A 16,609-nucleotide genomic window follows, 5' to 3' on the forward strand; every position below is an offset into this window, starting at 1 on the left:
CCAGACAGTTATTATAATATATTTGACAATTAATGAAAAAGGGCTTATCCTCTCCTCATGGAGAGGATTAATTTGCAAACACTTATTATACTTCCAGTTTTGAACCAGTGTGATGATATTAAGGATCTTTGTATCAAAGTCAATAGGCATCATAAACAAAATTCCCTACCACACTACTGCTTTTACATTTTGCTTTTTTACTTGTATTTCTTTTCTTTTTTCTTTAAATAATTTACTCAGATTATATCCCAACTGTTATATCCTCACTTAAATTTTCCCATTACCTCTTTCCCCCTCTTTCACCCAATCAAGATTTATATTTCATTTTTCTACACTGAGATGGTCCCTGTGAGAGCCTTATAAAAGTATGTCTTTGATGACATTAAATATTATCCAATAGAAGAAACAGTACCTTAAAGCACTGATGATAGTAGTTGTTCAATATGCCCATATCCTGATGAACTATGTATTGAAAGAACCACTCATGAAAGGCATGAGCAAAGGCATACACAGCATTGTATATGTTATAACTGCTACCACTAAAAGCCATGTCAAAAGCATTTTCCATTAGCCATTTCAATGTGGCATTGGATGAGCAGTTCTTCATTGTGTTACAGTTAGATGCCAAGGCTGCACAGTTAAAGTACATCCACTCCAGGCTTGCCAGATAATTGTCAGAGTATTTGATAGGGTTCAATGTCTGGACAAAATTTTTGAATCCTGAAATATCTGGACGATGGTGTTCAAAAGTAAGAGTCCCATGAAATGAGTCCAGTGTGTAGTCCCTTTTACTTATAGTGGCATCCCACTGCGAGGTTGTGATCCATATTCTCTTTATACCTAGAGATTCCCACCTTCTTACACTCAAAGCTAGTGTATACTCTATGTCACCATAAACGATGACAACATTTGTGGTAGATGTCATGATTTGGTTGTAATACACCTCTGCTCTTGACATGTATAACTCCATGTTGACTGGGATCATGTTCACAAAGGCAAAGCAGACTGTGTTTGTTTCCATCTCTCTCCTCAAATATGAGAGAAATTGTATGCTTTGATCATTGTCTGAGATGACTAGCCCAACCCAGTTCCATTTGAAATAAAGTATGAAGGATACTATGGCCAGGGCTAAAGATATGTCCTTAGAGGCCATCTGATATAGAAGAGGAAATTGTTCTTGGTCACTTAGGACAGGATGGAAAGGTCCAAATGTAAGAAGAAGGACCTAGGACACAGGTAGCAGCATGAGGCAGCATGAATATGTAAGCATTTGTAAACACATTTCTCTTCAGAGAGTTCTAGAGAAACCAATTAGCTCTTATGTCTTCCCTCATCTCTATTTCAAAGATGGACATGTGGGTAGAAGACCTATCATGTCTCCAAATATTAGGGCCCTTGAATAAATAGATTGATAGAATCATGAGGTCATTCTCCTCCTTAAACCTTTCTTTGAATCTCTAAATCATACCAAAAGAGACATAATAGGAAAAATCCTACTCCAAAAACTCTCACCTGGTAACCTAGTAGGAGGTTCATGAATGTCTGTATTGTTGCTGTTGTTTCCCAGCTTGTTCCTGTAAGTAACACACCACACATTGGCTTTCTTTTACAGTCATAATTAGGTAGAACATTGTTTATGATCATATGCATATGACTGGTGAACTGTGGCAGTGTCTTACAACCAAATCCAATGAAGCCAAGCAGAGACATATTTGGTAAAAGACCAGGGTTCCTGTTGACTTCATCCATAGAAAAACCCAACGCAAAAGCAAATCGCTGGCTTTTTGGTGTTGTGCTGTAAAAGGATACAATGTTTATTATGAACAGAGATATACAACTAATTATTTGTAATGAATACAAGAAATATCCTTTATTGAACAGTATTTCCTCCCACCTAGAAAGATTGAAACAGATGTCCTGTGTTGTGAGATTATAAAGACATAAGAAGCTGGAAATTATACAAGCTTTAAAAACTTGTGAGAGTGTGTCTCCCATATATAATATGTTATTTTGAAATCTTCCACAGAGACTGTTTCTATGTCTTGTTTTGGAATTCCATTTCAGAAGGTAAAGACATGAGCATAGGCTTGACCAAAGAGAAATTCTAAAGAAATCCTTAATTTGAAATTATTGAACAATATAAAAATATATGTGTTTGTGAGATGTCTCAGGTTTTTATCATGAAATTAATAGAATTAGCTGAGGCAGTTAAAGGAAGAATTAGGAGTGCACAGTAGACCTTATCAGGGGCTACTTTTGGCTCCTGTACTTAAATTTGTTTGTAATTAGTGGCAATGTATTAAACAAATCACCCAATATCCATATCCATCTCCTGTGTTTTTTCTCTTCCAATTTAACTACTAGAGAAATGAAACCTTTTTGTAAATTTTATTGTTAGGCAAATTTTATATCTAAAGAATAATTGATAAAAATATATGTATGCACATGCTTGTGTGGACAATACATATTTTAGGCCACAATATGATAATACACTCCATGCTTTTTAAAATTTATACATCGCTCTCAACTATTCTGACTCATATGCACTTGCATACACTTGCTTCTGGTACTGAGATCATAGAATAAGATCACAAGCCACCACCAAATTATGATCCACATATTTTTTGTTTACACACACATGTGACATATTCACACTGAGCATACCCTGGTAACACAATTTTTCTCTTAGAAGGCATCCTAAGCTAGATGTGATGGTACATGCCTTGTAATGTCAACACTCAGGGAGGCAGCTGCAGTCAGATTACTGTTAGATTGAAGACATCATTTTGTATGGAGTGAGTGCAGAACAGCCAAGACATTACCAAAAAGTCTCAAAAAACATTATTTTGGCCAACTCTCTGGTAACATTAACATAAGTGTAGCTCCCTACTGAAAACCAGGAACACTCAGAAATTGCAATGAGCTTTGCAAATGCCATAATTTATGTTTATAAAATAGAATACAAAAATGTGTGAGAATGTTAATTTTTGAATAAAAACAAGCAACACACCAATTGATGTAAAATCATAGCATATTGTAGTTTTATTTACGAGAAAAACATAATTCCTCTGTCTTCTGTGTCAAGTCCTATCTGACCAATATACATCAAACTTACTACACCATTCTGAATGATTCACTCAGAATTAAATACAGTCCATTTCCATTTAAAATTTGTATCTCTGTGGTGTTTTTACTTATAAAAATAGTCTCTATTAGAATATCCTTTACTTCTACAGTGAACATTTATCATTGAGAATTTCAGAAACAGAAAAAGGAATTAAAATTAGGGACCTGTGCTTTCAATCATTATATCCTACAACAAATGTTGGGAAACATCAATTCTTTAAGCTGTATGCCTAGCCTAGTTGTCCAATGTTCTGTGTTTGAAACAACTGAGAAATTCAGAAACTTTGTGTTAATCCCATATGTCTAAAATATTCAGCTATGCATAGCAAATTTACTGAAAGAGAAATGAAAGAGAGACATATGACTTAAGTCTCAGTAAATAGACAATTCATACATAAAGGAAGAAGATGTATGGCTGTTAAATAATGGCAAAACTGAATTAGTAAGGAGCTTCTCTTTCTGTTCTCAAGTGTTGCCACCTATCACATGACACAACTGCCACTCAGGCAAGCAAAAAAGGGATCTAAACTGGAAACAGTATGAGTGATAACCTCACATTTCAAGGAATCTAAATATATCATTTACAGTCCAAGAGTGTGAAGAACTCGCCTTGGTTATATATAACCATATATATAACATATATATGTAAACTATACAAATGAAGCATGGAGCAAAAGGAACATAGTTCCCAATAACCTGATCTCTTAATTCCATTCTCAATACACCTTCAGAAACCACAGTGTGACCACATGCAAGGAACTGGAGAGAGTGTCTTTGTATCTATGTGGAAGCTCTCAAGAGCTATGTGTAGCACAAACACTACTGACACAAATACTACAAACACTACATGCACTAGGAGATACATCAGATTACAGAGTCATTTATTGTAATGTACTTGGGATAAAACTTGTTGAATGAAATTCATGGGATTGCTTTGAGTCATACATCATTGGCTATGGTATAATGGAAACTATGATTAGGAGGACTATATATGTTGGGTCACTGTGAGAGATGTTTTTTGACTCCGCCTACAGCTTTAAATGAAGTGCCTAACAAAAATAAAACCACAAAACTCCTGAAAGAAATTAAAAGTAGAAAAAAATGAAAGTGTCTGTAAAGAAGTAATAGTTCACTCTTGGTATGCAGGCTGTGAGAACAGGACAGAAGAGTGAAAGTGTTGCTAAGATCCTCATCAAATATCTTATGAAATGTGTGTCAGGATATTTACATGGAAGATTTTAAAAGCACTTACAATTTAGTCAGATATTTGTTCCAATCCTCTCTGCCTATTGTCTCATAGGTTGCTTGAAGGAAGAAGACACAATTTGCCCCCAAGTCCAGGTCTTTATCTTCCTTCAACTTCATTCTCCAACAGCACCTAGGATGAATGAAACTGTCCAGGAGAAGGGGAATGTTCAGGAGCAAGAAATGGAAAATCCAAGCACACATATTTGTCCTGCCTTAAACCTGGGAAATGTGAAATCTGAACCGCCATCAGTACATGAAATGAGCACCTATATTTTTGACCTGCTTTTATTTATCTGGTCAAAGAGACTCTAGCTGTATGTTCTTCTTTCATTGTTTTTCACATTGATCCTCATTCCTCAAAAAATTGTCAACACCCTCTTTTCTGGGATTACGCATCTGATGTCCACAGACCATAGGCTAAGAATGGGTAGGTAAATAAATATGTGAACAGCTCAGTCCCAGGTTTCATGAAGTCACTCATTATTTTAAATTTAAAGCCCCTGGGAGAAAAGTCTTTTGCTCAAATTTGTTCCTTGGAATGTCCTAATATAATGATTATGTGGATAAGATTATAAATGATCTCAGTGTATTGCGTCAGATGATCAACAATGAGACATGCAGAAATAGTTGAGGAAGGACTCACAACACTCTAATTTATGGGGACACATTGGGAATTGTATTGTAAAATCCAATTCAGAAAGACTCTGTACACATTTAGAGCAGTTGAGACTCACAAAGCAAGCATATTGGGGACTATGCTATACTTTGCACTCTTTGCACTGGTCCAGATTATCCAAACAAAGCCTTTGCTTTCATTATCTTGAAAATCAGTAAACAGGAAAAATATAGAAATATACTCAGTATTGCTATAATCAAATTTATTTAGTTCATAACAGAACCAGAATTTTTTACAAATTAAAGGTTGATATTTAAAGGTTCTCCATTTTCAAATTCAATACTGTGTGCTGTCCCATGTCTTCCACATTATTTTTGATTCACTAAATTGCTTTTTCTCATTTTACATTTGAGTCATGGATGTGAAGAAGTATTGTCTTGAGTATGTCAGAAGCAAATCACAACTGGGAAGCAACACTGTGTTTAATCTGTAGACTCTTATGTAATTTTTTATTCATCTACTGATAATTTCATGCTCATGAGCTTCTTGAAATGCATATGGACTGCAAGAAAAGCAGGACAAGAGAAGAAAATTCTTGGGTTTGTGCTGATACAGCATATTTAGCATTTGAGATGCAAACACAAGTTTGTATTTTTCTCTGTGTCTTGTTGTATAATTAAGAAACATCATTTAACTTATACATCACCTGTGGTTCTGTCATGAGTTCTCTTGGAGTGCTAAGACATGGATAGAAAGGAAAATGTCTAGAGAAATATTTCCTAGGAAGACAGAAAATGAAATCAACTTTTAAGCTGGCAAGTGAAATGTCCACTATGTTTGGTGGAGCATGGAATTCAGTTCTAGTATGTAATAATTATTATTAATTTAAACTTTTATACAATTTACTGGGATTAATTATTGAACAATCAATCACACGTGTCAGATACCTAACTAGCATTGCTCTCTCTGTCATCCATATCTGGTATTAATCTTCCTGCTGATTTTATTCCTCAGTTCAGAAGCTTCCTTTTGATTCTATGTCATTTGTGTGTTTGCTCTTGCTCAATTTCTGAAATAACTGTGTTCTTTTCTTCTGTATTTTTCTAAATACTGGATTCAGCTGTCACCCACATCCCATTTCTTTCAGGCATTTTAGGCATAAGTACACTCCATACATGGCTGCTGCTTGATGTTTCAGTCTCATCAAGGCCCCTTTGGCACATATTCTTTGGCTTTGTTTGCCTTCTTGTCGAGCCAGTGTGCCCTCGAAAGCCTTTCCTTCCACTTTTCCACCCACTGTATGCTCTGCCATGTTTGGATGTTAGTCTCAACATTCATTTCAAATGATTTCATGATTTAGCCTCTTAAAGGACAGATATGTTAGGCTCCCGTCTGTGAGTGTAGCAGCGTATTGTTAATAGTGTCAGAGGTTGGCTCTCTTGCATGGTGTTGTTATGAATTACTTGGACATTTCCTCAATTTTGTTCACTCTTTATCCCTCACATCTTGAAGACAGGGTTAATTTTGGTTCAAAGTATTTTGGATTTGTTTTGCTCCACACTGACTACAAAGAATCCAGTCTAAATAGAGGTTAGCCTCTTCAGTATACATGATCCCTGCTGGTAGGTTGCCTTAGCTAACATCACCAAGATATCATTTTCCTCTGATTTGGTATTGAGCTAATAATTGAAGAAGAAATGTCCTAATTATACTCACCTCTCCTCTGTACTTGTCTGTGTCTCTAGACTGCAGCTTAATTCCAAGGTGCTAGCCATCTCCACTGGTGTTTATTGGTGATGCCCCTTCATATCTAAATCGCCCCTGTTTCTTCTGAATCTAATCTGATTTTTCTTAAAGATTTATTTTTTAATTATGTATACAGTGTTCTACTTACATGTATGCCTACGGACCAGGAGAGGGCACTAGATCTCATTGCAGATGGTTGCAAGCCACCATGTGTTTGCTTGCTGGGAATTAAACTTAGTACCTGTCGAAATCCAGGCTGTTCTCTTAACCTTTGTGACATCTTTCACATTAAAAGTGTGTATTAACTGAAATTTTTATACAACGAAATACATTTTTCTTCAAAATGTTCAGTTTTATTCACTCATTTTTAGGTGACTGATGGATGGTTAGAATTTGAGGATAAGAAAACAAAACTGGGAGATGGAGGTGACTATTGAGAGAGGAGGAAGAGGCTTAGGTTACATTCAGTGCTGAACACTTAAAAACAAATACAGCTATTTTACATAATACTTTACATTTATTTATTTAATGTGTATGCATGTGTACCAATTCATGGACTTGGTTAAATGGTCCTCTCTTTCTGCAGTGTTAGTCCAGGGATGGAAGTCAAGGAGTCAGGCTTGATTGAAGTCTTGGCTGTATTGCGAAGGGTGGCATCCATCATATTATTCTCTGTCATCAGCCTCCCCAGTGTTAGGATTTCAGATATTTCCAGCCAACCAGCTTGAAACACAAATTCCAAAAGTGCCTGCAATCTCTGATATAATAATACCCATTTTTCAGGACTGGGGACAAACTCCAGGTCATGTGTATGTGAGGGAAGTGTACTACCCCTGAACAACACCTGTGGATGTACAATGTCCTTTTGTCTGGGACTTGGCTGCTAGTTATTAGGCTCTTGGAATCTTCAGGATAGAGGATGTTCATGTGGAGAGCAATAAAATGTTTATAATAAACCAACAAATGTGGTTATTTCCCAAAGTTATATTGAGTTACAAAGATTGCTCAACCTTAGGAAGAGAGTTTTAGCATAGCTGATAAAACCTTCAACATAGGATGTGCGTTTGCAGTGGGGGCAGGCAGATCTAGCCTGTTTGATGTATTCAGGCTTGGGGGCTCAATCTTTAAACCGGGAATGATGTTTACTACGGTAAACAGAAACAATGTTTTTTTTTAATTCAGGTAATTTCCTTCCCACCTCAATTCTTTTGTGGAGTTGTATAAGGCTCTATTGTTCCATCCTCCACACAGTCATTACAGGTCTTACCTAGAGCTACTTACCTGAACCTTAATAGTTGGAAACTTATTTCAGCATAGATCACAAACGGGATTGATGTGTGAGTGTTTTCATGAGAGATTAGGGTGAAGAGACACAGATAACCCTTCTCATGGGTCTCCCATAGTCAGTGAATTCTTAGAGTTAAAGACAGAAACATTTACCCCCATTTCAGGTACATGGGTTTCTCAAGATAGGCTGAGCAGATGGACAGCTGTGATATGCTGATTCCTTGTCTGCGTAACAGATTTCAGAAGATAAACCAAGTCCTGAGATGGATGAAAATGTGAAACTTCAATTTATACAGAATAATTACATCCTAGCTGTCCCCAGAACAAGATATTAAGAACATAAGAACAAAACATACAATTGGGTGGGACTGCTATGAACCATTGTACCCTGAATACTATTAGGGTTGGATGAGAGTATTGGTCAGGGGAACACCCATAGACGTATTTGATCAATAGTAGCAGATAGTCTAGGCCTAGTATGTGGTTCCTTAATACAAGATTGTCTATGGAGATTTGAAATGAACAGAAGTTTCAACCTGTTGTGCCTCCCAGATCCTCCATATTTTAAAGAAAGGCTTCAGTATGTTTCTTGGCCTGATAATGGATATCTGAAGTCAAGGCAGCCTTTACTTCAGCTTGGTGAGGTAAGACAATCAAACACTATTGTACCCTGTTTAGAGTTAGGCTTTGATTGAAGAGTGCAATGGAGCCTCCCATGGAGTTATTTCATTTATGTTAGCTGATTTAGCCTGGGTTTCATATGGATTTCTTATATTACTCAACTTATAAAATGGGTTGGAAGATAGGACCATGTTCCTTTTACATTTGTGTGTCTTTTAGCTATCATCAGGAGTAGTCAGTAATCAGAATCACAGGCTCACTGCATGTTCAAGATAAAAGGTTTTCAAAAACATCAGAGGTGAAAAATCACAGGACTTCCCCCTCCTAGCCTGATCACTTTACCCCTGCCTCCAATAGGCCTGGTCAAGCTCATCTGGGAAGCAAATGTGTATCCCAACTGTTCTTTCTTCCTTTTTTATCTTTCATTTACACGTTTCAATTTAGGGTCAGAGGAAACACCCACACACACACAAAATCTTTGACACAATATGTTCCCTGTCTACAAAATATGCAGGTATAAAGTTAAAGAGAAATTTGAAGGATGTCCAAAGAATACCTGGCCCAACCTGAGACTCTCATCATGGGAGAAAACTATGTTAACACTGCTAATGATGTTTTCCCTGCTATGGTGCCTTCGCACAGCTGTCCTCTGAGAGGATCCACCTAGGATCAGATTGAAAGAGGTGCTGAAATTTATTTCCAAATATTGGGTGTACAACACGGAGCCTTATAGTAGAGTGGGAGAGAAAGAACAGAAGGACCCAGAGGGTGTAGGTGCTCTACAAAAAGACCATGATTGACGGAAACTTACAGAGACTGAAATACTAACCAAGGGCCATGCATGAATTAGACATAGGCCCCCTACACATATATACCCAATGAGCAGCTTTGTCTTCATGTGGGTGCCACAATAAGGAGAATGGGGGTGTCTCTTCAATTGACTCTGTTGTCTGATATTTCATCACTTACACCTGAAGGGATTGCCTTGACAGCCCACCATGGAAGAGCATCTGCTCAGTCCTGATGCAACTAGATGTGCCAGAGTCCGTTGTTGTGTGGGGACTCCCCTTTTCTGAGGGGTATAAGAGGAAGGATTGGGAAAGAGAGAGGAGGTATGGGAATTGTAGGAGAGAGGGGTCTCCTATTGTGATGTAAGGTGAATAAATAAATTCAGAAACTTATAGATTTAAACATAGGTTATGTTCTTTAATCAGAGCAATTAAGAGATGAAGACAGGCAGATGTATGAGTTTGAAGATGTTTGTCCAAAAAAGCTTGTACTATAATACCCAGGGCAACAAAAGTAAACCCTGTGTAAAACAAACAAAACAGTCTGAAGACAACCTCTAACAAGGAGATAAACACAGTTACAAACAAGAAAGGATCATGTTGATTATACAAGTTAATGTCAAATCTTACTTGCAAAGCTTTGAATCTTGATTTGTTCCATAAACAAAATAATGTGTAAAAATGGGCAAGCTTTAGTGCAGGCAGAGTCAATGGAAAAATTTCCCAATAAAGTTAAGCCAGTCTTCATTAGACTTGGGTCACAAATATGTCTGTCACATATATTGGGCCAGGATGATACTCCAATGTTGTAGAGAATTTTGGGTGACTGTTCAGCAACAAACAGTCTTTTTAATTTTTTTTTCATTTTGGGAGATGCTAATCTGCACTTCCAGTTTACTCAGGTAATTAAGTTTTATTCCTACTCAAGACTCTGAAGGGATTGAAGAAAAGACACTTCAGTCTTATCATTAAGCTTTATTGTTTAGAGGTTAAGATGTTTTAGTGCTAGATAGATGAATTAGGTTGATAGAGATGAGATATGATAAATACTGGATTACATTCAGAAATTTAGACTCAACAAGATAGGAAAGATGTTTACTTCAAGATTGCCAAATACATATAGCCAAAAGCATTATGAATATAACATTTATACAATTTCTGATTGTTCTGTGATTCTTCTCATATGTACTTTATTTTATTTACGTGTAATAATATAAATATATATATATGTAAAAACTAAAAGTAATAAAAATTAAAATATGAAAAACAACTCCTAGTGAAGACTTTTTGTAATATTTTTCTATCTTTAAAAATGTAATTTCATTAGTGTGCATGAGTATATGTGTGCATCTTTGCATATTGTGCACATATGAGTTCATGTAACCTTACACCCCAAACGAGAGCATCAGTTTGGGCTTTTTGGACCTATTGTTACAGGTCCAATACAGAAAATTATTTTCTCAGTACTGGACTGAATGTCAGATACTTGATTTCATTGAAGGTGTCAGGCAGGTTTCTTGTCAGGAAAGCCACAGTGAAGCTTCCATGGCCATGCAGGACAAATATCCAAGGACACAGTAGAATGCAGTAACTGAGCCCTTGTTGCACACAATGATGATATGGCCATGCTCAGAGTGTGCATCAGTATCAACAAATGGAGATGATCCTAGCCAAATTGCACACAGGATTCCTTGGAATACGGAGCACATGGAAATGATGTAGTTAGGTAACCCTGATTTTATAATATGATTCATCGTTCTTCTGCTGCTTGTGACTTTGAAAGGCAGAATTACAGTGATTGTTTTTGCCAGAACTGTGGAAACAGCCACAGTGAATACAATTCCAAATGTGATCTGCTGCAGGATGCAGGTGGCTGTGTTTGGACGCCCAAGGAAGAGCAAGGAGCAGAGGAAACAGAACATGAGTGATATAAGTAAGAGGTGGCTGAGAGTTTTGTTATTGGCCTTTGCAATAAGAGTGTCACGGTGCTTCATGAAGACCCCAAGAACTACAGCAGTGAATGCAGTGAAGCACAGGGCTTTTAAGGCAAGAGCCATACCTAATGGATCTTCATAGCTCAGAAAGACCACAGCTTTATCTATACAGTGGTTCTGCTCTGGGTTGGCATATTGTTCCTCTGGACACCACACATTGATCTACATCTGATGGAGAAAAGGAGGCTTTATTAATGGTGCTTCAGCATTTTATTGATAGGATATTAGAGAAGCATTGCAATATGCACATTTTAATACTGTTTATGTAACTCAAGGACAGTGTTGCACAACAATGTTTTTACTTGATCATACTCACTCTCTTTAAAGAAAAAGCAATCATTTCTATGTTTATTGAATTTTGGTGATGATATAATTTATAACGTCTTCTGTAAGTACAGTTTTCTACATTGTTCTTCATGTTATACTGAAATGACTTGGACTCTTGTGTTCAGGAAAGGTAAATTCTTTAGTGACAGTGTGCTTGAGTGCATTTAAGATAATAAATTCTGTATATTCATTGTCTCCTGAGGTTGTTCACTGTTTTGTCACTGTTGCCTCTATGACAGAAGGAGACTCTGCCTTCTTTTGGGACAAGACCTGTCATAAATTTTTGAGTTTCTATTCACTAGCCCAAACACACTAACATAAATGGAATGAGTGTCTTCTATGTGTGGTTTATATTTGTGTGTGTGTGTGTGTGTGTGTGTATGTGTGTGAATGTAGAAGTAATAAGAAATCTTTTGAATCTGAGTTTTATTGGAGTTATAAAGAGCATGTAGTAGGGTGAGAGTGAGAGGTGAATGACATATGAATGTAAAGTTAATGATTTAAAACTGAAAATTTTTAAATAACACTTTTCTCAGTTGTATGCTTATCTGGTCGTAGGAACCAGGACTCCTGATACTTGTTAACAATGAAGGTAGAAAACTCTGTACTTTCTGAGCACTAAAACCTTTGATCTTGATTTCATTTTTTTTGAAATCATTCAGCCCATTCCTCCTCTCTTCTTTTAAACTTTATGGGACCCAGTCTCTGTGAGTTAACTCAAGGGTGAAATACACATGGAAAAACAACATGAGCAAGGTAACACAAGGATTTCAATAGTTGTAACCAATATTTTTTTATTTTCCTATAGTACTTCATTCATAAGTTGCAAGGTCCAGATTGCAACTGAGATATATGTGTGTGAAATTCTACCCAGGCATTGGATAATTGCAGAGAGTGATGATGTGCTTCAAGCTATTTCATTATTTTTATCGAGAGGAATGTATTTATGGATAGATAAAAAATCGTTAATGTTTTTGAACACCTTAGCTAGTTGGTTCAACTGTAAAGAGAATATAAACATTTCTCAGAAAATCAGAATTCAAATTCCAGTACTTATGTCAGGTGTCTCAAAACTGCATGTAACTCTATCTACATGCGTTTTTGTAGGCTCGCACCTGCATCTGCACTCATTACATCCATCCACCTTCCTCCAAAACATAAACCTAGTTAAAGTGATAAGAATGATTTTTTTCTTTCATCTGGTTGTTTACATTTTCCTGCCGCCATCCTGACGGCGAGCGCTCTCTAAGATAAACAAGTCCTTATATGACAAAAGGCTGTGCAAGGGTAACTGGTGATCTGATGATGAGCAGTCCTGCTCTGATGCGGACATATGAAGAGGTGGCACCTGGCATGAGCTGATTGGCCCTTGAGTTGTACTTAAGCTTGGCCCTTCCCTTCTTCGGGGCCATTCCCACTGAGCTTAATCCTGAGTAAAGATCTCGAGAAGAAGTCTGGTTGTTGGTGTCTTATTTCTGCTGGATGGTGCGGTGCCAACAGCACAGGAGACAACTTCCTGAACAGAACACCAACAGCCCAGGCCTTAAGGTCAACAATTAATAAATGGGACCTCCTGAGGCTTAGAAGCTTCTGTAAGGCAGGAGACACTGTCAAGAGAACAAAGCAATAGCCTATAGACTGGGAAAAGATCTTCACCAACGCTACGTCTGACAAAGGTTTAATTTCCAAAATATATAAAGAACTCAAGAAATTAAACACCACCAAACCAAATAACCCAATTGAGAAACAGGACGCAGAACTAAACAGAGAATTCTCAACTGAGGAGTATTGAATGGCTGAGAAACACTTAAAGAAATGCTCAACATTCTTAGTCATCAGGGAAATGCAAATCAAAACAACTCTGAGAGTCCATCTTACACATATCAGAATGGCTAAGATAAAAAATTCAAGTGACACCACATGCTGGCAAGGATGTGAAGAGAGAGGAACACTTCTTCATTGCTGGTGGGAATGCAAACTAGTACAACCACTTTGGAAATCTATTTGGCACTATATCAGAAAACTGGGAATAGAGCTTCCTCAAAACTCAGCTATTTCACTTCTTGGAATATACCCAGAAGATGCTCCAGCACACAACAAGGAAATTTGCCCAACCATGTTCATAGGAGCCTTATTCATAATAGTCAGAACATGGAAACAGCCTAAGTGTCCCTCAGCAGAAGAATGGATAAAGAAACTGTGGTGCATTTACACTATGGAATACTATTCAGCTATTAAAAACAAGGAATTTCCAAAATCTGTGGACAAATGGATTGAACTAGAAATGATCATAATGAGGGGGTTAACCCAGAAGCAGAAAGAGTCAAATGGTATATACATAGAGTTTTGGAAGAGATAAATCATTAAGAAAATCTATAAAATTCATGCCACTGAAGTTTGATTATAAAATCTTTCTTTGAGAAAATGTGATCCTCTGTCAAATGATAATGAGTCACAGCGTCCATAAACACATAAGGGTTTATTGTTTACTGTTGTTCAGGAAATTGTTAATATTTGTATTTCTACAAAGACCTACTTAGGAAAGTTATATATATTATTTGTCTCTTGTTTTTTTTTCACAAGTTAAGTATCTCAAAGTGGGTAGAAGATGATGATAAACATGAAGGTTTCTGTACAGCACCAACACTCACTTGTTTCATTAGAAACACTTGTTTCATTAGAAATTTCATTTTCTAGGCATGGGCTGCATTCAAAACAGCAGGTGGCCATTCCCTCTTTCCAGAATTTTCTGAATCCAGGACCACAGTCAGAACTACAAACAGAGGGCAATATCTGAGAAAAATTAGACACATGCTGATATCAGATTTTTAATTGCTTCTTCCATATATATTATATTAGCTTGTTGAGTTATGAATGACCTTATTCTATAAACAAGAACTGATGGAGCACATGTCACTTAGTACATTGTATAGTGTCAAGCACATAAATATATGGAAACAAAATTGATGAAAAATTGAATTGCTTCCCAATTCCTAGAGAAGTAGTAACAAGATTGATGGTGTGCTGTATACCAACACTACGGAATTTCAGCCAGATTTTTCCAGCAAATTATTGTTAACTTGACAACATGTACAGTAAAAAAAAACAGAGGAAAATTATCTAAGAAATTATGTCCAGCAGACTAGACTGTACCTATATTTGTGAGGCATTTCGTTCCATGGTAATTATGTATCAGTGACCATCCCACTGTGGGAAGTGCTCTTGGTAGGGAGGGATCTTTGAGAAATCTAGCAGAACAAGTCAGTATGCAGAGTATTTTCAGGGTCTAGATTTAGTTCCAATACATAGATGCCTGCCTTGTCTTCCCTTGACAGTCATGGGTGAGACAAATCAACTTTTTCTTCCCTTTGCTTAGGGTCAGTATTTAATCACAGCAACAGATTAGGAGTGTAAGACTAATAGACTTATACATCCAGGAAAATTTGTCCTAGAATCTCAGAAACCAAACATGACCTTTAATAATCTGACCGTGTAAACTTTGACAAGCATAGTGTAAAGAGAAAAAGAGGTGAGTGGGCAAATCCTGGTTTATTTGTGGTGAGAAAGTACTGAATTTCTGTGTATTCAGTTGTCGGGTGAAGTGTTTCCTGAGGTCAACAGGCTCCACAGAACCTGGAAATATGGGAACCTTGAATAAAGATTGTTTATTTTAATTTGATAAAATTTAAGTTAAAATAAAATATTGAACTTGAAGGCCATTTGCATGATGATGAACATGGAAATTTGGGACTGCATGGATAATTGGTCCGTTTCTTCCTTCCCAGTTTGAATACGTGTCTACTTATTGTGGATAAAAATGTAATTCTATAATTGAGTTGAATTATGTAATGGATCAGCTCTAATTGATATATGAATGTTGAGCAATGCTTTCTTTCCAGGAATGAAGTCATGTTCTGCTAAGAGAGTGATCTTTATCTTTTGTTCCTGAGTTATTTTGGTAGGTGTTTAGACAAGACTTGTTCCATACATAGCCAATGTAGAGATTATTTTCTAAGAGTTTCTATTACACTTTAAAGCAATGCATTTCCACTACTCTTATAGTACAGTTCTCTTCATGTATCTGAATGAATTTCTGATTTCCCCATGGAGGCAACAAACCTGTCTTTGTCATAAGCAATGCTTATTGCCTTTGTCTTTCAATTAGAGAATGTGACAACTACAATTCAGTTGTTTATTATAATTCTTTGTTAATTACTTCTGCATGTTGTTACTGATATGATTCCTTTCTAATAGATCTTTTTCTTTCTGCCCTTCTAGTGTTGTGTTCATGTAGCATTGACAACTTTTGTTCATCTTACTTATAATTATGAATTAGTTCTTTAAATATCATTTACAGTGCTGTTTCAGGGCGCATGAATTCTGTATTTGTGCTCATTATTGAACTTTGGTCTATTTCCTTCTATTATGAGATATCAATATACTGTGTATAGTAAATATTCTTGAGAGTTATGTGTCTAAACTTTTGACACATATCACTCTTACTCTCCTCTTTTAAGAGCTTCCAGAGTGGAATCGGCAATTCTTCATGTGCTGCCATTCTATGAATGGGGCTTTATATAGAAGCATTCCATATTCTCTTCTTGGTTCAAAACAAATTTAAATAATATATATCAAGTTCTGGCTCAGTTTTTGCAGTGATGTATACCTTTAATCCTAGCACTCAGGGAGGCAGATGCAGGGCAATTGCTATGACTCTGAGGCCAGTCTGCTCTACTAAGTGAGCCCTGGAATACCAAGACTACACAGAGAAACCCTATCTAGAAAAACCGAACTAAACAAAGAAACAACAACCAAAAACAAAGTTGGATCATTTCTGATGTTGAGAGTTTAGTACT

General features: G+C 36.7%; 1 protein-coding gene across 1 annotated transcript in view; it reads right to left on the bottom strand.

Moving 5' to 3' along the window:
• The window catches only part of LOC311590825 (vomeronasal type-2 receptor 116-like), a gene marked incomplete at both ends in the record, with an annotated part of 49,508 nt that overhangs the window by 22,064 nt on the left and 10,835 nt on the right, over nucleotides 1-16,609 (bottom strand). Inside the window, 4 exons of the mRNA XM_084770091.1 lie at nucleotides 413-1,225; nucleotides 1,513-1,795; nucleotides 9,211-9,307; nucleotides 14,405-14,526. Of these exons, the coding sequence (XP_084626217.1) occupies nucleotides 413-1,225; nucleotides 1,513-1,795; nucleotides 9,211-9,307; nucleotides 14,405-14,526 (1,315 nt within the window). The remainder of the gene's footprint in view (nucleotides 1-412; nucleotides 1,226-1,512; nucleotides 1,796-9,210; nucleotides 9,308-14,404; nucleotides 14,527-16,609) is intronic.

The sequence above is a fragment of the Acomys minous genome, assembly GCF_964271855.1.
Source record: "Acomys minous genome assembly, chromosome: 20".
Taxonomy (NCBI): Eukaryota; Metazoa; Chordata; class Mammalia; order Rodentia; family Muridae; genus Acomys; species Acomys minous.